The 24,612-nt window shown below is 39.1% G+C and overlaps 1 protein-coding gene across 1 annotated transcript in view; it reads left to right on the forward strand.

Moving 5' to 3' along the window:
- The window catches only part of Abi3bp (ABI family member 3 binding protein), a 219,320-nt gene that overhangs the window by 101,915 nt on the left and 92,793 nt on the right, over positions 1 to 24,612 (forward strand). Inside the window, exons 5-14 of the mRNA XM_026788609.1 lie at positions 731 to 912; positions 1,413 to 1,468; positions 13,425 to 13,473; positions 14,580 to 14,651; positions 15,088 to 15,180; positions 19,787 to 19,864; positions 21,662 to 21,736; positions 22,456 to 22,524; positions 23,608 to 23,679; positions 24,150 to 24,224. Coding sequence (XP_026644410.1) covers positions 731 to 912; positions 1,413 to 1,468; positions 13,425 to 13,473; positions 14,580 to 14,651; positions 15,088 to 15,180; positions 19,787 to 19,864; positions 21,662 to 21,736; positions 22,456 to 22,524; positions 23,608 to 23,679; positions 24,150 to 24,224 — 821 coding nt within the window. The remainder of the gene's footprint in view (positions 1 to 730; positions 913 to 1,412; positions 1,469 to 13,424; positions 13,474 to 14,579; positions 14,652 to 15,087; positions 15,181 to 19,786; positions 19,865 to 21,661; positions 21,737 to 22,455; positions 22,525 to 23,607; positions 23,680 to 24,149; positions 24,225 to 24,612) is intronic.

The following is a 24,612-nucleotide window of genomic DNA, read 5'->3' on the forward strand; positions in this document are numbered from 1 at the left end:
TCTATCTATCTATCTATCTATCTATCTATCTATCTATCTATCTATCTATCTATCTATCTATCATCTTTCTTTCTTTCTTTGAAACAGGGTTTCTCTGTATCTTTGGAGCCTGTTCTGGAACTAGCTCTTAAGACCAGGCTAGTTTTGAACTCACAGAGATCTGACTGCCTCTGCCTCCCAAGTGCTGGAACTAAAGGTGTGTGCCACCACCGCCCGGCTCTAGCATCTTCTCTTTCACTTTTCTAAATGACTAATAATTGCACTGAGAATTCTGAAGTTCTGTTGCCACCTAACTGTGCTGCTACATGGCAAGCCGACTTGTGATTTAAAATTTAGAACAAAGGCACACATGTTCTCTTAAGCTTTAAAAAATATCTGGACAGCAAAACCTTTAAAGGAGCCTTCTGGTTGAAGTCTCTTGTGTGGTAAGAAACTTGAGTGAGCTGGAGAGATGACTCAGCAAAAAAACTCTTAACTGCCATTCATGAGGACCTGAGTGCAGATCCGAGCACCTATGTAGCTAGCCATGCATCCTGCAAACGTGTGTAACCTTAGTCCTGAAATATCCAGTGGTGTTTTCTGGGTTCAGACATACATGTGCCTGTATACACATGTGCAAATACACTAGTAGAGCTGCATGTACATGCAAGTAAAATGAATCTTAGAAACTTAGAGTTATGTTTTGCATATCCCTGTGTTTCTCAAACATCATTTTTTTATTATTCAACAGATTTTATACAATTCGATATAGAGAAAAAGATAAAGAAAAGAAATGGATTTTTCAACTCTGTCCAGCTACTGAAACAATTGTGGAAAATCTCAAGCCCAACACGGTATATGAATTTGGTGTAAAAGACAATGTAGAAGGTGGAATTTGGAGCAAGATTTTCAACCATAAGACTATTGTTGGAAGTGAGTATCCCCTTGATCCAATATAGCATTCATTCTTTTCTAATTGGCTACTTTAAGTCACTTCACTAGCTGTATAATATGAGATAAATTCATTTCCAATAGTTAACATGTTCTAGGGTTTAAAAAAATACAAAATGAATAGATATTTCAGAATTTTTTATAATGTGATTTTTCTGAAAATAGGTAATGAACATGGTGGCTCCAGTCATTATAGTATTTTAAAATATATCTTTGATGTATGAACAGAAGATGAGCTAAACAAATGCAATGCCAGTATTTGTAATATCACATGGGGTGCTAGGCAGTGGAGGTGGACACAGCCTGCTACGGGAGCCCTGAACGTCTCTTCCTTACCTATGTACTCACACATGAATATTTCAAATGATAGTAAATGAAGCTCCATGCCGAAATAGAGAATGTAGCTTGGAATTATCCCCATGGTGAGCTAGAATTAAGTAATAAGAAGAATAAAAGTAATGCCATTTCCTTCTTATTTTCAGGTAAAAACAAAGTAAATGGGAAAATCCAAAGCACTTATGACCAGGTCCACACAGTGGTAGGTGCTGATTTATTTATTTTTTTTTAAGATTTATCTTTAAAAACGATCATAGCTGTGTTATGTTTCTACTTAGATGTAGGAGATCACCCTACCTTGAGGTACTGAGGTTATCTACTGGACACTGGGTGAAATGCTCAATGATTTAGGAATTAGCTACCTTTTGTTTTGAAAATGATAGAAATAAGCTCCCAAACCCTAGTTTGTTTGAAGCTCTCCAATTCAAAGAGTCAATGTCGTAATTCTGGTATTTGAATATTTTAGAGTATTTTATGATTTTGTTCATTCTGCCTGTGAGCATTTGTGTGTGTGTGTGTGTGTGTGTGTGTGTGTGAGAGAGAGAGAGAGAGAGAGAGAGAGAGAGAGAGAGAGAGAGAGAGAAACAACATATGTGTGCAGGTGCCTGTGGAGGCCAGAAGAGGGCATCAGATTCCTGGAACTGGAGGTAAAGGCAGCTCTATGAGCCACCTAGTGTGCAGGTACTGGGAATCAAATCCAGGTCCTTTAGAAGAGCAACAATCGTTATTATTGTAGATAATTGTAGATTGTTTTTTATGTAACACTTTAAGAGCTTATGGATAGCTACATGTTCTAGGTCCACTGATAAAGTCCAAATTGTTCTGTGTTTGCAATGATAAACAGTCAGCTTGGTTTTGAAACGTGCCCAGCCTTTGCTCAGTTCAGTAAATGCTTGTGTGTGTTTTGAGCCTTACAGTTTCCAATTCTTACTGATGCTTTGAAGGGTTACATGCTTTCACCGTTTTCTCTCAGTTCAGCCAGTGTGTCCCCAGGAATCCTTCAAATCAGTCATGGATAATGTAAGACATTGTTAAAGCCATCAGTGGAAGAGGTATTAGCATTTCATATCACATGCTCAAGCATGCTACATTGCTGAGCAGATAGAAGGGGCACCAGGGTGAGAGAATTAGGAATTGGATACTGACTTGATTGACTGTGTCACTTGGACCATGCTATCCCATCTCTATTGCGCCCAGCTCTCTTACCTTAACAGTGGTCCCGTTTTACTTTCTTTATAGTTATAGTTACTCCAGAATATGTACTCATATCTGAAGATTTGGAACTAGGAGCCCCCAGTGGGAGAGAACATGTCACACTTGTTTCTCTGGGTCTGGGTACCTAACTAGTTTTTTTCTAGTTCCATCCACTTACCTGCAAAGTTAATGATTTCATTTTTTCCCACTGAATAGTATTCCATGGTGTATATATTACCACATTTTCATTTCCTATTTGTCAGTGGAAGGAAGGGCATTTAGGTTGTTTCCATTTCCTAGCTATGGTGAATAGGGCATCAGTGAACATGGCTGAGCACATATCTGTGGAGTCAGATGCTAAGTCTTTTGGACATCTGTCAAGGAGCAGCATAGCTAGGTCATATGGCAGATTTATTTTTAGCATTTTAAGAATTATTTCCATAGTTGCTGGACCTGTTTGCAGTTCCACCAAGAGCAAATGAAGTTTCCGTTTTTTCCAGTATCTGTTTTACCATTCACTGGTTTTTTCCTTGATCCTTTTGTTCTGACTGACATAAGATGAAATCTCAAAGCTGCTTTGATTTGCATTCTCTAACAGTGAGGGACAACGGACATTAAAAAAATATCTCAGTAGGATGTGTTTTATAAAATTATGTACAGAAGGGTTTTTTTGAAAGAGTGGATACTCCAGATTTTGGGCTAGGATAGTACTATCTTCTTACTTAACTGTTCCTTAGCTAGAGTAAAGTGACCTTTATCTTTTCTGATTAGTTAAAGTTTGATTTAGCCTACCTTGTTAGCTGTCAGCTGTTAAGACAGTGATGCCTGCTTTCTTCCCGGCCTTGTTTCACCTTTTCACTCTAAAGTTGTGTCTATCTTTAAAGCCAAATGTGTTTCTTGTAGATAATGGATAAGTGGATTTTGTTTTTTGATCCATTTAGCCAGCCTGTGTAGAAGGAGCGGAAGGCCGCTTCCCGCCACCCAGCTCCCAGCCACCAGCTAGCTTTACCCAAAATAATTACACGGAAACTGTATTCATTTAAACACTGCTTGGCCCATTAGCTCTAGCCTCTCACTGGCTAACTCCCACATCTTGATTAACCCATTTCTATTAATGTGTGTAGCACCACAAGGTGGTGGCTTACCAGGAAGATTCTAACCAGCGTCCATCTCAGAGAAGAAAGCTATGGAGTCTGACTCACTTCCCTTCTTCCCAGCATTCTGTTCTGTTTACTCCACCCACCTATGTTCTGACCTATCAGGCCAAGCAGTTTCTTTATTAATTAACCAATGAAAGCACACATAGAAAGAGGACCCACCTACATCAAGCCTGTGTCATCTAATTGTAGAACTGGGGTCATTATATGTGTTTATTGCTGATGTTGATTTTGGTGGTGTGTGTTCTCAGTATCACTTTACATTTCAGTAACTAGAGCTTCATTTTCCTTCCATCTCCACAGACTTAAGTTCTCTCCATTGTGTCTATGTCTTTACTGAATTCCATTTTTAAATTCTGTATTTTCTTCATCATTCCCATCCGCCATAGGTTTGTGTTTCTTGGGCATCACTGAGGTGTTTATCTCTTTAAGTACATTGATCTGCTCCTTTGTGTCTTCTTTGCACTCACTGAATTCCCTTTACACTCATTAAATTGCTCAGTTTCCAGATTATAGGCATTTTAATTATCTCTGATTGATTTCTAACTTGATATAATTAAATTTCTATTAACAGTTTAACTTTTTAAGGCTCTTTAGTGTTGTATTACGAGCGGCGGGACTGCGTCCCCAGCACCCGGCCGCCTGCACGGCTAGCTTTATACCCGAAATAATTACACGGAAACTGTATTCTTTTAAACACTGCCTGGCCCCATTAGTTTCAGCCTCTTATTGGCTAGCTCTTACATATTAATCTAACCCATTTCCATTAATCTTTGTAGCCCACGAGCTGGCTTACCAGGAAAGAGCTTAACCTGCGTCTGTCTGGAGTGGGACAATCATGGCGACTCTCTGACTCTGCTTCTTTCTCCCAGCATCCTGTTCTGTTTTCTCCGCCTACCTAAGGGTTGGCCTATGAAATGGGCCTAGGCAGTTTCTTTATTAATAAGAAATCACTCCCACATCACTTTAGTTTAATGGGCAAATTTCTTTCTAAGATGATTATCCCAACTTACGATCTTTCAAGTAGGTAACAAGAGTTTATCCTGCTTATTGATAGTGTGTATTTCTATTGCTAACATTTTGCTTAACATAATAGTTTCAAAGTTACAATGATTTCCATTTCTATGAATACTGATAAATCGGTACTATCTTTGCTTTTGTTTTCCATTTAGTGGCCATTAGTTGTGGCTCTTTGTTAATTGGGAAGTGTGTGATTTTTTTTCCTGACTAGTTTAAAGACTTCATAGACTAAAGAGTCTTTAGTCTATGACATAGACAAAGAGTCCTTTGTAATGTCATCTAGATTTTTTCCCTTACATTTGCCATCAACTTTGTTGGTGGCAATTGTTGAGAGTCTCATCTTAAAATGTGCTGTATCCAGAGATTAGACTTCATCATACCGTCAGTTGTGCTCTAGTTTTCAAGGCCTTTCCCTCTTCATACAAAAGATGAATATACATCTCCCTTTATAATTTTCAGTTTTGCAACAGTTAAGCTCTAAACTCCATGGGTTTTCCTTCTCTGTCGTGTCCAATAAGGCTCGGCACTTTTCTAAGCAGTCAGTTGGCCTAGCAGCATGGATTGAATAATGATACTCCTAAAGTCTCTTTGATTTTGTGTCTCTTGAGATCAGTCAATATTACATATGAAAAAACAAAACTGCTACATTGCAGGAGAGAAACAGCAGGATACAGCTGCTGTTTCATCCTTCTCTTTCAGCTCTGTATGTCAATCATTTTTATTTATTTTTGTCAGAAGACCTTATGTAGGATGCATTCTCAGTGAGATTGGGAAAGATGAATGATTATTCGCCACAGCAAAATTTAATTTCTTCTTCCTTGTAACAAACAGCTGTGATAGGGCTGGAGAGGAGCTTCCTACATCTGTGACACAGAGCCAAAGTTGTATCACTTCCATGTGTGAGGTGGAGCACCCCCGAATCTAGCCAGCTGCGATGAGCTATACTTGAAAACTCTCGGTTATTTCCAAAGGAAAACCCAAGTTCATTGAAAAGAAGCTTCAGAGCTCTTCTGTGAAACTCTTTGTGAACATCTTCTGGATAGCAAAGAAGTGTCTCATGGAGTGACTTCTGCTCTCAGGCAGCCTTGAGTTGTGGGAAAGCTGCACAGGAGCCACACAGGACAGCCGTTGTCCGTGCGATGTGGTCCTGTAGAATCCATCAGAAAGTTGATATGATATTTCAGATGTGCATTTCAGTCCAGACCAAGCCTGTGCCCTAGTATCCACCCGTGTCTTCTCTGAGACCGATCATGAAAGGGAGTGTCTCAAGAGGCATGCAATGTCTTGCTTTTCAGTTTTAAGTAAAAGACCCATTGAAGACGGTTTTCATTCAATATTCTCATGTCTAAACCTTTGAAACCACAAAATATCTTAGCACCCTCCTAAAAGAAGTATTTGATACAGGAAAAGTATTTTAACATTAGGTATCCTTTTCAAAAAATAAATAATAATTGGGCTAAATGTTTGTACATTAAATCACCCCATCTTATCTCCCTGATCATATTGTATACTTAAATTTATATATGCAGGCATGTATTCTGTTGGCAGGGACCACACAAATTGTGCCGGGGACATGAGGGAGGTTCTTTTCTGATTAGTTAGTATCTTTGTTTTACCAGTTGCTAAGTACCTTCAATGATGTCACTCCTTTCTTTACCTCTAAAATAATGAAGAATAAGCATAAACAAAACTCTGATTTTTCATATATAACATAAATGCATCATTTGAAATGCATACAATAAAGAAAATATTTATCATGATATTCATGATGGTTTTCTCCTTTCAGAATCTACTATATTCCTTTATAAAAAATATTTATTCTCTTCTGTATTACTTTCTGACCACAGTTCCCCCAGTCACTCCTCCTTTCCCTTCAGGGCCAGGATTTCCAAGGGATATGAAGCAAACATGGCCTGTGAAGTTATGATAAGACTAGGCACATCTCCTCATATTAAGGCTGGATGAGGCAACCCAGTAGGAGGAAAAGGGACTTAATAGCAGACAAAAGAGTCAGAGACAGTCCCTGCTCTCACTGCTAGTGGTCCCACGGAGATACAAAGTAACACAGCCATACATATATGCAGATGGCCTAGGTCAGACCCATGTAGGCTTCCTGATTGTCATCTCAACTTCAGTCCCCCTGAGCCCCTCTGAGCTGAGGTTAGTTGATTCTGTAGGCTGTGTTCTCATGGTGTCCTTGATTATATCCCACCCCCTTTTTATGATATCCATTTTTAGTGTAACGTTTTTATCTATTTCTTGACCACAATAGATTACATTTTTTACAAAAATAAGTATCTATTACCAAATGCTTGTGACTAGGTTTTATTGAAAAATCAATGACTTATATTTAAACACATTTTCTCTTTAAAAATTCTTAAATCTAATGTATTTAATAAACAACACCAGTTAGTGAAGTATGTATTACAGTTGAATGTATTTTGAAATGTAAAGTTATTCGATGCAACTTTCCTGAGAATCTGTTTTCCTTTAAACTATGATGCTATTTCTACCCTTTTATTTTCCATTCAAAATCAAGTCACTTTAAGAAAGCTGCACTCACGACATGGAGGATCCCTCATAGTCTCCTCCTAAAGTCCCCACGTTTTAACATGGTGGCACTGAAGGTTTCTAACACAGGTTTTGAAGGGTGTGTTCAAACCATAGCACCATTCCAGCCATGTTTTGTGGTGAACTTAAGTCTTTTTTATTATTATTATTATTATTATTATTTTGGGTTTGAGAGCCCTTATCCTGTACTTTTCCTATTAATCTTTTATTTCTTTTTTCCATATTTTTTATTAAAAAAAATTTACTTTTCATATACCAACCCCAGTTCCCCCTTCTTCCCCTTTTCCTATTTCCCCACCTTCTTCCTTTCCACCCCCTATCCACTCTGAGAGGGGGTAAGGCCTTCCTTAGAGAGTCAAAAGAGTGTGGCAAACCAACTTGAGACAGAACCAACCCCCTCCTGTCGTTCCCCCCCCCCCGCCCCTGTATCAAGGCTGAGCAAAGTATTCCACCATAAGGAATGGATTTCAAAATCCCAGTTCATGTGCCACTGCCAGGGCCACCCCAACAGATCAAGCTGCACAGCTGTCACCCACACTCAGAGGGTCTAGTTTGATCCCATGCAGGTTCCCCAGGTCCATAGTCCATGAGCTACCAGTAGCTTGGGTCAGCCATCTCTGTGGTTTTTCCCATTATGCTCTTGACCTCCCCTCCCCGCTTCAACTAAACTCCAGGAGCTCAGCCCAGTGCTTGGCTTGCCTGCAAATTTCAAAATGTCATTTTTTTTTTTTACCACTGAGTAATACCGTTGTGTAAATGTACAAGATTTTCTTTACCCATTATTTGGGTGAGGAGCATCTAGGCTGTTTCCAGGTTCTGGCCATTATGAATAATGCTGCTATGAACAAAATTGAGCAAATGTCCAGTCCCACATATTCCACACCCTACTGCAGCTGGGATGAAGTCCATATCTGTCACTCCAATACACACTCATGGGTGTTCACTGAAATGGTATGAATGTGTAAAGTATAAGATTGATCAGAGAAGTTAACAATGAGAATTACCTTATGGTCCCACTTACATGTTAAAATTATAAAGTAAGCACCCTTCATTAACATCTGTTCTCTTAAACAGAAGCTTCAATATGCACACACAAACATTGACCACAACATCACACACACACACACACACACACACACACACACACACACACACACCAGAGGGTTTATATCTTATTTCAGCTAACCAGAAACTTGAAGACTTTCAAAAATCGAGCATGTTAGAGTCAATTTGAACCAGATGTTAGACTGAAACAGTATGTTTTGTAACTTTCATTAGAACATCCTAAAATGAATTAAAAGCAAAATTTAAAATGACCAAGTACTTCTCATGTGGTTTGGCTCTTGAGTCCTTGAAATTAGATTTTGAATACCCCTTAGCTCCTCCCCAAATGGACAGTTACAACATCCCAGATCCTGAAATTAAAATTAAACCCTCAATGGACTCTCTGATACAAGAAAAATGCCAAATGAACAAATCTTCTAAGAATAGCCTTCCTGATTAGCACTGATATTAATTAAAGCTAACTTTCAGTACTGTATCAGGAGGGCGTAGCTATAGGGCAAAGGGTGAATTTAACATTCTTTGTGTGGTTGCTGCTTCTGCTGTGCTTATTTCTACATAGTCAAAGGGTTTCTCTAGTCATGACAATAATAGAACAGGACAGACCCTCCCCCCTCAGTTTATCTCCATTGGCTTTTCCCTTCTACCTCAGTGTTATTTGCACACTGAGCAAGACCAACTTCATACTCTGTGATTGCCCTGGTAAAGGTATAGCGTGATGGCTATAGCACCCTGTTAAAGGTTAGTACAACCTAAGATGTCTTTAAAGAGACAGGATTTTCTGAGAAAAAGGTGGTTTATCTCTTCCAGAGCAGTAAGGGTTATATTCACCTCCTAACATGTTGTAAACATTCAGAAAACATTTGCTAAAAGAGGAGGATAGAAATTGCAGAAGGACGTGATATGATGATGGATGTTCCAGCAATATTGGGGGTTAACAAGTGGAAAAGCTAAGATGGACAGCAGAGAAACTGCCTAAGAACATTGCTGCCAGTGGACAGCAGTATTGCACCTATGTGTGTCTTACTTAGATGTTTTGTATGGCTATAAGAAGATGCCACAGACTTGGGTAATTCATAACGACCATAGATATACTATTTATATCATTTTAAAGACTGGGAAGTCTAAGGTTAAGGAGCTGGCATCTGAGAAAAGACTTCAGGATACATTGTACTGTGGCAGGAAGCAAAAGGAAAAGAGGAAGATGAGGACAAAGTTGGCTTTTAATTATTGGTGTCTTAGCTGGGTTTTTATTGCTGTGGTAAATACTGAAACTGAAAGCAATTTGAGAAGGAAAGTGTTTATTTTACCTCACAGATTACAGTTCGTCACCAAGAGATGTCAGCCAATAGCTCAAAGAGAACCCCGGAGGCAGAAATGGAAGCCGAAACCATTAAGGAAGGCTTGCTCTCCATGGCATGCTCAGCCTGCTTTCTTAGACTACTCAACACGACTTGCCCAGGAATGACATGGTCCCTGTGACTTGGGCCCACCCATGTCAATCTGATAGAGGCATTTTTCCAGCTGAGGATCCTCTTCCCAGATAACTCTAGGTTGTGTCAAGTTGGCAAGAAAACAATATGAATAATCAGAAAGCCCATGGTATTGTTGGCTAACCCACTCCTGGGGGATCTCTCATGACCTAGTCACCTATTTTAGTTATGCCTGCATACTATTGTATTGAAGATTAAGCGTTTAATATGTGTGTTTTGAGGGACGTATTCAAACTATAGACAACACTAGCCCACACTGCATGGCAGCCTGAAAGCATGTTGCTATCTCCTTCCTAAACCCTAGCTCCATATTCCAAGCCCTAGCTCCATAAATCCATACCCATGGCTCAGCATGCATTCCTCAGTGTTCATAGGAACCAAGCCTGTGAGAACAAGGGAAGAATAGTGCTTTCTTTCTTTCTTTCTTTCTCTCTCTCTCTCTCTCTCTCTCTCTCTCTCTCTCTCTCTTTCTTTCTTTCATTAAAGCATTGAACATAAAACTCAAGTGAAATTGGGCTATAATTGATTAAATTTTGGTATCTTAAGAATTATCACATTTTGTTTCCTGGTGATTTAAGGTGACATATTTCCTTCCACTTTACTTCATAAGACACAGGAGAAGGACCCACAGTGTGGATCTCTTGGTGGGAACTTTAGTCTTTGGTAGATATACTGAATAGCTGTACTTTGTTTTTTTTCTGTACTTTCTTAATACCCTTAAAAAAAACAGCTGGGCAGTGGTGGCACACGACTTTAATCCCAGCACTTGGGAGGGAGAGGCAGGTAGATCTCTGTGAGTTCGAGGCCAGCCTGGTTTACAAGAAACAGTTCCAGGACAGGCTCCAAAGCTACAGAGAAATCCTGTCTTGGAAAAAAACAAAACAAAACAAAAAACAAACAAACAAAAAACCTATCTACTGAGATGTAGATATTTGTTCACTGGCCTAGTCTTAGTCTCTGGATTTCAGATTAGGAAAGAAAACAATTACAGCTCTAGATAGAAATGCATTCTGCAGCTAAATCATCTCCTTATTTTGGCAGCACACCCTGTACCTATATTCTTGTCATCAACTTAATAAAACATTGGTCAGTTCTCAAGCAAGGACTCAGAACAGAAACTGTTTTCCATTCATGTGATGAGTGGAATAGTTTCCACTTGTCAAAGAAAAGTTTGTGTGTGAGAAATCACTGTAGCGTAAGAACTATAAATTGGTGTGATTCAATTCAAAGGCGAGCAACACAGCCACGTGTAGACATTTCACCTAGAGTGTGCTAGTCTTTGAGAAAGTTCACATTCTGCAAAATATTATGATAGGACTCCTAGGACAAATGGACAGATACTCAGATGTCATGGTAACTGTAGCCACAGCCCTGCCCTACTAGGACTAGAAAGCTAACCAGGCTTCCGACAGGAGGCTCTCCTGTAACTGGAGTGTGCTCTATTGGCATTTAGAATTCTCAGAAGTCTTGATCTCATGGATATAGAGAATTGAGTGGTGGCTAAGGGTGGGAAGAGAAACATCAAGGGAGGGGGGATGTTAAGGCTTCAGTTAGACAAGAGGAAGAAGTTTTTGAGAATTATTACACACCAGAAAGCAACAATCAACTTTATTGAAATATGTTTAAAATGTCTCACCATAAGAATGGCCAGTCACATTGTATAACTTAATCAAAACATCACATTGTATCTCATAAGCATGACATACTTATAAATAAATTTAAAGCTATGAATTGTAAGAAATGAGCTGTTTGAACGTGGCAACAACATCGTTAGCAGTGGGAGGTGGAGACATAGGCTGGGAGGACATGCACGGAACAAGCAGAGTAGTGTCAGGGCTGCTAGGGGTGGGGGCATGGAGCAGGACAGAGTGGCAGGGACAGTCTGTCCTCAGTGGGAACTGTGTGCACGTGCCATAGTGATGAAGCCAGAAGGGATCTTTCTGCCAGTGTGAGCTCAGAACTGACAATATTTTGTCTTTGCTATGAGTGCTGTTCTCTTGTGCTTTTCTATTTGTATGGTTTCTCTGTTCTTGCCTTGGAAAAAAATATGGCAAAGATATTTTTCAGTCATTTTTCTGTCCACCAGTGGTAGGTGACCGAAGTTGCAGTGTGGAAGCTTGTGTGACTGGTAAAGTAACGTGAAAACAGTTTTCTCTGATTGTAACTATTGTAACTCACTTGTTTAAGGAACTTGGAAAGTAAAGGTATATGCACAAAAATTAATGGCAATTTGTAATAACTACTGGTAAAATTATGTCTTTCCTCCCAGTCTGTTGTTTTTATTATGTATGTATGTATGTATGTATGTATGTATGTATGTATGTATGTGTGTGTGTTATAAAAATGTGTTATAGTGTAAGTGGGTCTATATTTGTAGCCTTCATATTTTTTCAGGCTGTTATAATAGAAGTAAACCATTTGAACTACAGGTTATTGAACCCAAACATGAACTGAATGAAGTTGTTTTCAACTGTAGTAATAAATGCGCCCCCACACATGATTATCTGTACCTGACTGAGTAGAAAGGCTAGCATGGTAAGAGGAATTACTGGGTCAATGACTGGAGCTCATCCTTTAAAAATAAATATCCAATGACAGTAATTTTTTTTAGTATTTAAACATAATACAGGGTGGTAATTAGACAAGTGTAAAGTTGGTGCTATGGCCCCTCTTTACCGTGTCTTATTAGACCATTCTGAAAATGATAAGGTGTCACCACACTTCTTACTCATGGTTGTGAATGCCTATTTTACCAATGTCTGACATTCAGTGCACACTCAAAACAGGTAGGTCTGCACATGTGTCTACTCAGTGTACATGAGTTAAACCAAGTGCCAAAACCTGGCCATTCTTACTCTTTCAACAACTCAACTCTAATCCTCCTGTTTGAACTCTCTGCCATTCTCATCATCTCTCTTCACACCTCTCTCATCTTCTCTACCTTTGGCCATGTGATTGGGTCTGTCAGTGATTCCACTTTAAGTCTAAGCCTGTCCCTAGGCACCGTATGATATCAAAACATCCCAGATTCCAGAGACAGTTGGGGCGAAGGAGAGACAAATCATGCATGGCATCCTCTAGGTCACTCACTGTCTTCAGATTGGGAGTCCCTCATTTATAGATCAGTGCAGGGTGATTAAATACGGTTTCAATTTTAAGAAATATCTAGTTCTGAGAACCTATTCTTCTGTCTTAGGCAATAAATGGTAATGCTAAGAGTTCATGGTGGTTGTAGTATCAGCAATAATGGCAGCACCAGTAGGTCATGCTCAAATAGTCAGACTTGAGTGGTATTAAAAGATAGTATGTAGCTCAACATCTTTTTGAGAGAAAATGTGAAGATAGTTCTTGGTTGGGCCATACAGCAAACAAAACAGAAATGAACTCTATCCCTCTATAGAGGATTTAGTTCCTTTCAACTGCAATTTCTAAGTAAATGAGAGTTCTGAAGACTTGCCTCTGTGAGGTTTTGGCTCTTTACGGGGTAAACAAACAAGTTCAGTACCATGGAGATGTATGTGCTGAAAATCTATCCAGTGACTGCTAAACCGCTGTCTTGGGTGACTTCATTAAAGACATGAAAGGGCTCCTCTCAGAATTCTGATTCATTTTTAATTAACAGTGATGTAAAAACTGACCTTCTCTCTCTCTCTCTCTGCAGCCAGCGTATGTCCCGAGGAAGCTAATCCCAATCACAATCATCAAGCAAGGTAATTAATCGCTGTATTCAGCAACTGCTGTAGTCAGCTGCTTAGTTGAACACACAGTGCTTGTTTTCTCAATTCTTCTTACAATGGCATTTGGAAAGCATTCAAAGAAACTAGTGTAAGTTAGTAAACTCGTGGTTAATACATACTTTGGGCTGTTACCAATGTGAAAAGCCTTGGCCAAATCTTACCATTTCGGCAACAAAGCAGTTGTACCATGTGTCACATTAAAAAAAAATCAGTTAAACATGTTGGTTTTTACTTTGGAGCTTTACTTAGAATTAAGTTCGCCCACACAAGGAAGACAATTAGGAGACCATTTAGGATACTTAGAATGCAAACTGTGATTTAGTGGTCACTTAGGGGAAGTAAAGATGTCCACATTTTAAAAATTAAAGTGTTGTATTTCATTTCTGTGTCCAGTTGTTTTGTTTTGATTTCCAGTTTTCAAATTATTAAAAATGACCCCATTGTTTCCAGAAAAATCTCTTGGTAGAAGAGCTAAAACCTTAAAATAGTTCATTTTAAGGAAACACAGTATCCTAAGTATACACTAAAGTCATGGTCACTTACTGCTGGAGTCACTGAAAGATTCTTCGATTTGAAGATATATATGCTTTTTAATCTATTTTTTTCAAGGCAGGGTTTCTCTATGGCTGCCCTGGAACTGACTCTGTAGACAGGATAGTCTTGAATGTATGGAAATCCACCTGCCTCTGCCTCCTCAGTGCTAGGATTTAAGGCATATGCCACTACAGCCTGGCTTATGGTTTCTAATTTTCTATTGTCTTGTTATTGCAATATTGTATGCTAGTTCTTAACTGCCTTTTTGGAAAGGGCGGGATGCATAGAGAGTAGAGACGGATGGGATTTTCCTCTGTTTAGGATGGGATACTAAGGGAGAGGGATAAAGAGATGCTCTGTTACCCCCAAAGCATGGATGGTAAAGCAAGGCATATCAGATTCTTCTGTTGATTCTGTAGCCAATCCATTGAATTGCTTCTGTTCATTGATAAATTTAGATTAATACTGCAAAAGGTATTAGCTTTTTATTGGTTTCCATGTTCATCCCCATCACACTATTGTTTTTTTTTTTTATATCTCACCAGTGATTCAGAATGTTACCCACAGGGCTTCAACGAAAGCCCCAGAGAAGACTCCCTTTGGAGGAACAATACTAGGTAAGTCAGTAGTGAAATGTATATCTAGGATAGACAGTCTAGGGTATCTTTTGATGAGAGAGTCCTTGCAGGGATGTGTCCTGTGAGCAAGTGTGCTAAAGTGACTGTCAGTCCATTTCATTTCCTGTTTAATTTCTTCACTTGTGCCCAGTCTAAGCTACCAACCAAGACACACTGCCTTTGTCTTGGCTGTAGCCCATGCAGAGGCTTTGAGCCTGTGAGGGCAAACTCTGAGGATTTCTGGTGATAAGCTCTAGATGTGGAAGATACCCATTTAAAAAGGTGCTATCGAATTTTGCCAAGATTTCTAATGTGGAGCTAAAGTTAACCAAAGGCAGGGAAGGACCGATCTTTGAATTCTACTTTATAATTCTCCATTCTTTGATTTTGTCTGGTACATTTTCTTCCTCTTACATTTATATCTATTTCCTTGCAGTTCATCTTATTATTCCGGGTCTTAATGATTCCACGGTAAAACTTCCCACATCCATAATGCTTGAGATTTCGGATGCTCTCAAGGCACAATTAGGTAAGCAGGGGCTTTTCTGTGAGCAGTAGCACTGGATAACACAGCCCTGAGATTACGTGAGGAATATTGCGGATGAGACATTTGAGAACAAAATAATGAGTACAGAGAAGAGCCTGGAGGGTCAGAGACATTAGTATCAACAATTTTGTATGGAAAGCTATTTTATACATGTACCTGCACATGTGAAGGAAAAGTAGGTGTCAGTATCTGAAAGGTACTCATTTGAATAGGTATAATTTTCAAGTAGGGAACTTTTCTTAAATTATAGTCTTCGAAGTTTGTTATAAGGGACCATTACATATTTTCCATAAGAGCGTATTTAAAGGGACATTAGAATGAGAATATGCTTGAGTCTGGTGTTGCTGCCTTCTTCTAGAAAGAATTGGGAAAAGTCTGTGTAATTAAGAAAGCATTAGCCAGGGCCCCTGGCAGTGGCAACAGGATTTGTTCCTACTACTTGTGTGGTCTTTTGGAACCCATTCTTGTTGTGGGAGGTCCTTCCGCTCCCTCAGCCAATAGCCGCTGAGATACCAGCCCACTGGGGCATAGTCTCTCTCTTTTTCTGACCAATGGGCTGGTATCTCAGCGGCTATTGGCTGAGGGAGCAGAAGGACCTCCTGCAACACATTCTCTTTGCATGGATAACTTGCTCAGCCTGGATATAGTGGGGAGGGCCTTGGTCCTTCATTGGAACAATGTGCTTTTCCCTCTCTGTGGAGTGCATGTGGAGTGAAGTTGGGGCAAGGTAGAGGGAACGGGAAGAGTGGAGGGAGTGGGAACTGGGATTGGTATATAAAATGAAAAATGATAGTTTGCTTTCTTTTTGAAAAAATAAAATAAAAAAGTGAAAAAAGATAACACTAGTAAAATCTCCATCAAAGAAACCCAGAGAAAATAATTCTAGTTGTTATATTTGACTATCAAATTGAGCTCAAAGTTGTCTCTTTTGTCATAGATCTGAAACTTAGATGATGGCCATTCTGACTGAAGCAGATAGACTCTTAGGATAGTTTTAATGTGCATCATTGATGACTAATGATGTGGAATATTTTTCCATTTCCATGTATATGTATATAGTGTGCATGTGTTTAAGTATTTATGCTTGCATGTCTAGGTGCATGTGCGCACGCATGTGTGTGTGTGTGTGTGAGTGTGCGTGTGTGTGTGTGTGTGTGTGTGTGTGTGTGTACACGTGTACTTGTGGAGGCCTGAGGTTGATGTGGAAATCAACTTGGATTACTCTTCCGGTTGTTCAATGAGATTGGGTTTCTTAATCAAATATAAGCTTATTGTTATGATTAGTCTTGTGAGGCATCTTGCTCTGGGGATCCTATGTTTCTGCCTTCTGAGGTTAGAATGATAGATGGGCCTCCCTGCATGCCCACATGGAATTTAGTGGGTTTCAGGGATCTGAAGTCTTTAGCATTATGTGACAAGTGTTTAACCACTGAGCCATCTCCTTAGCTGGTTTTGAGCGCCTCTTAAACTGGTTAGGAAGCAGTTTACAAATAGCACCCATGTTTCTCCTTTTGAGAACTCTGTTTTTACTTGGCCTGTTTTCTTAATGTTTACTTTTGTTGTTGTTTTTTCAAGTTCCTTATGTATTCTAGACACTGATTCCCTATCAGATGTATAGCTCAAAAATACTTTCTTATATGCTATGGGCTACCTCTTCATAGAGTTATGGTTTTCTTTGCAGTACAAAGGTGTCTGGGTTTTCTGAGACCCCATTTGTTGGTTTTATTTACTGTGGAGTCCTATTCCAAACATGCCTATCTATGCCTAGATGTTGACATTCCTTCTTTATCATCTAGTAGTTTCAGAATATCAAGTTTTATTTTGCTTTTAGTTGATGGTGATTAAACATACTTATGATTTTTAGTTCAACACAGTTATATAAAGTGTAATGATGAGTTCAGGATAATTGGCATATTTATCACTTCAGACATATGCAATATCTTTGCATTGGGGCATTTTAACTTCTCTCTGCTTGTTATCTTGAAATGTCACATTAATTTCTGTCAGTCAGAATCATCCTGTTGTGCTATAGAGTGTGGTGGGAGTTCTTTATATATTTTAGACACTGAGTCTGTATGTGAAACATGACTTTAAGATGTTTTCTTCCAATTTGTAGGCTTCTAGTCATTTTGTTGATTAATTATTTTGCCCTGCAGAACACCTATTTTTTTTCAGAAAAGTTGTGTAGGCATAAACACTATTTATGCTACCAAGGGAGAAATAAACTTCCCAATGATAGTTATTACTGCAATTCAGAAAAGTCATATTTTTTGAGGCAGTAAATAAAAAAAAAAACCCATTGCAGCAGAGCCGATCATGGGCCACCAAGAAATGCAATGGCTTTTGTTCTAAGAACACATGGTGTGAATAAAAGAACAAAAAAGCTAGTAGTGCACACACTCATCTCCAAAGGACTTACAAAGGGCTTGCCAAAGCTAGGACATACCTGCCAAATGTTAAGAGAAACAACAGAGTTGAAAATAGTATGAAAGAAAAAAAATGGAGAAAAAAGAATTTACTGAGGTTTAAGCCATACTTGGATGGTGTTTCAATCTGTCAAGATAACAGGTGTGTAAAGTGTAAACAAATGCTCATGGGTTGGAAAGTGATATCAGAACTCTCATTTAAATATATTACCCATCTTCTAACTACTCTGATATCTGGTGTCTCACATTTAGAAACACTATATACCTTTATAAGAAATAGTGTGAAGGTACAACTATATCTTGAGAAGATGGTTTGCCATGTTTCCCCATTTGTAATTGCATTTTAGGCTAATGTGATTGGCAATTGAAGGCAGCTATTGAATCTAAGAACCTGAAGCAATCCAGTTTGTTGTCCCCTACTGAGTCTAAGATCTTGGAGGAGGGAGAACTGCAAGGGAGACACACACACACACACATGGGGGGGAGACAGACAGACAGACAGACAGACAGACAGACAGACAGACAGAGTCATGGAAACACAGGCATACGAAGACAAAGTTCTGAAGTTCGAGAGGTTTCCTAACCAGGCAGAAGTTCCCAAAACCAAGACATAGGATATTACTAAGTGAAAAGGGAAAGAATAACAAATTGCTCTGATGGAGTTGGGACACAAGGTGATGGGGATCTTGCACTTTCCATGTGAAGAGTTCATCTTCCTGAGGTATACACTAAAAATAATACACACAGAGCTCATGAGAAACTTGTGAGCAGAATTATTCTTCACTTGCTAACAACCAGAATGGTTCTAAGTTGAAGCGGTGGATATAAAAGATGTCCAGAAAGAGAATCTTAGCAAATTTTAGAAATTTTCAAAGGATTTTCATACAATATTAGGTGTGTATGGTTGGTCATTACAGAAAGAGCTCTTGCTCTTTAACTAAACCTGAACAGTGTTGACTGTTTCTGTCACTTCAGCATGTTGTGCAGCCCTCCACACTGGCTTGACAGTGGAGGCCAGCACACTGTACCTTGTCCACTGAAGTGTGCACTCTCAAAGTCGACATCTGCCTGCTGTCTAATTGCTTTCAAGTCTGTAAGTAGTAAGCACATGTTGTGTCCAGACTAAATGAAAAGCAGAAAATGGCCTCCACACGAGTGATGCTGGATATAGCTGGTTATAAAATTCACATTCTCAAAAAAAAAAAAATTGAGAACACAGAGTAGATCAGTTTTCTGCTGGGGATGAGTGTGGCCCAGGGAATTTCAGGAAATGTTTGGAGATATTTCCAGTTTAAAATCTGAGAGAATATCTTTCCCAGAGGTTGGACAATTCTGATTTAGAAGTGTTCTCTTTGAAAAAACACCTAAGTTTTAGAAGCAAGGTTTCCCAAAAGTTGCATAAAGAGAGAAAACCCTCAATTTTTCACCAAATTCCCAGAGACCAAAAGAGAAGATATGTGTTAACATGTGTTTTTAATAAAATCCCTTGGTTATCAGTTTGTTTTGCTACAAATGTATCCAAATAGCCTACTTTCTTATGTATCTTATTTGTGGGTTTCAAAATTTTCAGTGTCATAACCTATCAGAATTTTTAAATCATCTTTAATAATGGAAATTCTCTATTGACTTTTAAAAAATTAGCTGTACTTGAATAAAAATCAAGGAACACTTACAGGTCCAACTATGCTTCACAGAAGAAACTTTAAATTGATGAGATTTATTCAAGTGTTATATTGTGATTTTTGTCACTCTTGTGCCAATGAAGATCTTACAGAATTTCTTGGATTAATAGAGAAGAATTTTGAAGTCTGTCTTCTATTTATACTAGCCGTGAGAGGAATGAACTCTTAAGTTGCCTGGCTGGTAGGAAAAGATGCGTGTTGATATTTTGGAGAGTTTGCTCAATGGTTGAGTGCACTGTTTCTACCTACAGAAGACTCTGGTTTGACTCCTAGCACCAATCTCACAACCATCTACAACCCCAGTCCCCTTTCAGACCTTGGTGGGCACCAGACACCCTCCTGGTACACATACATACAGGCAGGCTCCTACATACAAAATAACAAACTAAATCAATAAAAATCATGGTTAACTATGTTTGAAATAAGTAAGTTTGGACACTGTAATACAAAAAAAATGAAACATTGTTTTTCTTTTTTCAGCTAAGAATGAAACGTTTACATTAGCAGCAGAATCTAAAACGCCAGAAGTTGAAAACGTTGAAGCCCAGCCAGTAACAGGTAATGAAATTCCTATGATGCTACTGAGAAAGTAGCTGTGTTTCAAATAGTGAATTGAACTACAAACCCAATTTTTAAAGCAAAGAACGAAAAAGAAATACATGTTGATCATAAGCATAAAATGATAGGAGATTCTGGGGTTTTACACTTTGGGAAAGAACAGATGAAAATCGAGCGACTGGATGATGGACATGACATGTAGCATGGAAGATCGGTGTGCTTTTGACAATGATTGAAGATGCCATCAACACTGAGGCAGCTTAACTAAAGGTCATGCCTTGTTCATGGCCTTTTCATGTGTATGAATACTGCGGACCATTCTTCATTGCCCAGTTACCTTCACAAGTGATGGGCATAGCAAATCTTATACCCATCATAAATCCATAACTTGATAGTGAGGAAAATGCATTGAAATAATTTAGAAACAAATGTCCCTGCAGATTAATACCCCTAATATAGAGAATATGCAGTAGTTTGGTTAAAAACAACAACAACTAAAGAAACATGCGGTAAGTAGTGTCTTCATAGTTTATTGTTGCTACTACCAAACACAACATCTGTTCTCCACATAAGTCTGCCCAGCCTAATTCTCTGGGGAGACATTAGTCTTGGAAGGAGTGAGATTTTGCCAGTGTAGTGCCACCTTCTCCAGAAGTTGATGACACAGACAAGTGGCAAGCATTCCCTGCAGCTCACCATTAGTTAAAGAGCTCCCATCAAAAGTGAACCTTTTGATTCACAACATTCCTGTAGCTTGAGGTCTTTGTGGTATTCTATTTTCATTAAATTTTGGGACTTATGTCTGGTTGAGAGAGGATAGGATTGGTGTCATAACAAACAACTTGAAGAAGCAGACTGAGCTAGAATGTATTGACAGAATGGATATTGTCTTGTCAACAAGAAGTGGGCCTTTATAAGACAGGAGGAAGCTGTTTGAGCTGCTAGCAGCATCCAGTCGAGTGATATTACAAGGTAGTGTTTTGTTTGGTAACTTTGCCGCGCTCAGTTAATGTAGAGAAAAGTGCGCTCAGTTAAATGAGCAGTGGAGAAATGAATCCATTTCTGTGTCAAACCTTCTGCCCAGCTTTCCAACTCACACTTCTTCACTTGGCAGAATGTCTGACGAGAGTCTACAGCTTTCCCAACTTTCTGCCAAGCCCTCCTCAGAATTTTCCACTTCAGAAATACTTGGGCAATCCCCACCACATATTATTCAGTATCATGAGTGTGTGTCCTTGCTGCAAAATTCTAGGGTTTTGTAGAATTTTTAAATCTTAGTAATCATGGTTCATATTTCTCCAAATCTTCTACCCAAAGTCTTCATTGCCTTTAATGGAGCAGCTGAGACAACCTACCCTGGGGCTGAATATTTGAACACCGATTACAGTTTCAGCCTGGATCTTAGCTCTCTTGGTTGTTTGTGGTGTTTAGAGGAAATCTAGTAATGTGATAGTTGTTTAGCCCTGCCCTCTTATTTTTCTGCTTGCTCATTAACTCCTGTATGTCACTGTAAGCCTACTTACTATAGGCCCCTTGCAAAGCTGTGGAGATAATGAAGACAGAAGACAAAACACTCAGATTGCCATGAAAAATGATCTCATAGAAAGGAGCTGGGTATGCTTCTGTGGGATACTTAGAAAGTAACCCAAAGTAGAAAGGGTGGATCAGGAAGGAGAGGCAGGCAGGCACCTAGGAAAGTAGGTTCACCCTAGGAACTTGGAAAGACGGGTCATGCCTGGGTTGCATCCTTATTTTATCTCTCAGATCATACAGTTGTTTCTATGTTTTACTTTTCAGTGACTCCAGAAACAGTTTCAAGAAGCATTAAGCCCACAGTGTCTAGTGCCTTAGACACAGCAGAAACGGTGTTGGGTAATACTGAGACCTGCTTTCCTCCTTAAACTAACAGACAGCAATGATGACAACCTCCAGCACTCATGGTTTAAAAACCTGCTTTATCCTGCCTTCCCCCTCCTTTATCCTGCCTTCCCCCCTCCTTCTTTGTTCTTTTCTTTTTCTGGGAATTAACCTTCCTTTCTGTTGGATATGTTCTGCTGATGAGTTAGTGCCATGCCTTGGTACTGGTGACCAACTACAAAGGCAGATGTGGATAAAACACTAACTGCATGCCCCTTTGACCCCTCTTCTGTGTTGGGTTCATGCATTTCAGCCTCCAGAGCTGCTGGAAATCTTGGCTCTCTCTGGGATTTGTCCACATCAGCTATGGAAAGTCTTGTGCCAACTGAATTGGGGAAGAATCACCAAGAGACTTGCTATTTAATGAGAATTTCAGTTGCTCATGTTAACTGCTGTTTCGCCCGGAAGACTCTATCGTGCCTTTCTTGTTTGTTCTCTTCCCTTCGAGAAAAGGAACAGCTTGTGTTGTGTTGTGCATGTGTGACGATGACCTAAAAGACACTCTCCGTTTTAACAGCTATGTGACTTTTCCTGGGAGAGCCAGCTCTCTCCCAGGCTGACTGCTGGAAGAGGCATAGATTGCTCATTGCATGCGAGTCAGTTTGAAGCATTCTGTGCCTGGTGGGGGTTATGGCAAGCCATCATGTTGCTAACCATATTCTTCTTTATTGTAGACCTCAGTGAGAAGACCCCAGCACATTCGGTTCTAATACCTGAGTCTGAATTGCCTTTGAGCACTCTAGGTAAAAGTCATTGAACACTGAAGCATCAACGAATCCTACTTTGAGAATATTATGTATGGCTAATAGAAATCCTTGGAGGCAACTTTATTCAAATCCATCTCCTTATAAGAAAAGACAAATAATGCAGAACAATGAACCTTTTCCCTTTTCTTTCTTTCTTTCTTTTCTTTTTTGCTTTTTCTTTTTCTTTTTTTAGATTGGGTTTCTCTGTAGCTTTGGAGTCTGTCCTGGAATTCACACTGTAGACCAGGCTGGCCTTGAACTCACAGAGTTTCAAGTGCCTTTGCCTCCCAAATTCTGGGTTAAAGGCGTGCACCATCACTGTCCGGTGAACAATAAACTCTAAACTCCTTAGTATGATTTTTATACAACCTTCATAATCTAGGTCCCTAAAGAGGCCTTCCCTGTGACAAAACCACCAGTAACTTTTCTTGGTGTTGATTGTGTATTAGTTGTTGTTGTTATTATAGTTTATTCTTTTCACCAAAATCCTATGTGACTGAACACAGTGATATCTTCTGTTTTTGTCTTCTGTGCTTTTGTTCACTCACAGCCTCATCTTGATAGATAAGGCTTGTTAGAGATTTCTATAGATTCCTCAGGATTGTTAGAATTTCTTTTGAATGAAGTGTCAACAAATGGAGGAGCATATTTAGAGAGTTGTGTAGTTGCGTTATGATTTTTAAAGTTTTCGTGCAGATATTTTCTAATTCAATGTGCTTAGTACTTTGAATTAAAATGAAATATACTTAAAATTACATAAATGAATGTAGTTGGAAAACTCAAGAAACTAGAAAATATAGATGGAAAAGTCTAAATATCTCATTTAGTGACTTGATTATAAAATGCCCAAAAGGGAATTTTATACTGGGCATGGTGGCCCATGCTGTAATAAGTGAACATAAAAAGCACAGACAGGAAGGTATTGTGAAATCCAAGACTGGACTACATGATCTCTCAAACACAATTACCTTTAGTTGATTTTTTTCTTGTATCTGTTGTTTTTGCAACTTTCAAAATTTTCAAACCTTTTTTGTCCTGTTACATGCACTTGTCCTAACTATCCTGTGTGTTTTACTCCAGCCCCAAAAAGGTTCCCAGAGTTTCCTGAGGCAAAACTAGACTTCCCTTTGGAAAAACCAGAGGATACCTTGGGTAAATAAAAGGGCTTTGTATTTGGTGTGAAGAATACGCATGGCACGCAGAAGACGTAACCCAGTGACAGACACTTGCCTGTCATGTGTGAGGGCATGGGACTGATCACCAGCGTCACATAAAGTGGGTGCTGACTGTGCAGTTCTGTAGAACACATGTGCAGAGTGAGTCCCTTCTCTGTAAAGCTAAAGGCACTAACGCAGTGGATGAATTAAGGGAAATCAGTAGTTGGTAGGTTGAAAAAGGAAAATAAAAATATTACTTGATTAGATTTCCTACACCTTCATTAAAAGTCATTCCTGTTAATTTTACACAACCTAGCTGGTTGCTGAATAATCATATGCACATTGACTGCTGAGTGTATGATGACTCTTGATTGGCCCATATGAGCTTTGCTGTATAGGCTTTTCTAGTCACTTAGCCATCTCTGCCGTAAAACATTCAACTGCTTCTGTCTCTCTCTAATATAGCTTCAAGTGAAGAGCCATGGGTGGCACCTGGAGCTAAGACATCTGAAGATTTCAAGTTTGTACAGCCTCAAACTGGTAACTACCTTTCTTAAACGAGTCAGACCTTCTTCTGTCTTTACTTATGTAGGTCCTGTTACTAATCATCAATGTAGTTTATGGCAGCTCGTGATACGTTTGCTTCTCTTGTTTCTGCTAACGTGCAAGAATGCATCTTTCTCAGCATTAGTTTAGATACTCCATGGGCCATCCCAATTTATGTTAAATTTCAAATTAAAATAAAAAGTAGGTTATTTGTGATCTCAAGAGTTTACACATTCAGGAACTGACATATTTGTGCTCTCCGGTAGTTGGTATGTTTATTCTTCCATTCATTTGAACCTTTCCTGTTTTGAAATTTGGGGTATATTTGTGCATGTATTAAGCTGTGTCCTCTTTGGTTTTTTTGTTTTGTTTTGTTTTGTTT

Source organism: Microtus ochrogaster, chromosome 2, assembly GCF_000317375.1.
Source record: "Microtus ochrogaster isolate Prairie Vole_2 chromosome 2, MicOch1.0, whole genome shotgun sequence".
NCBI classification, from domain to species: Eukaryota; Metazoa; Chordata; class Mammalia; order Rodentia; family Cricetidae; genus Microtus; species Microtus ochrogaster.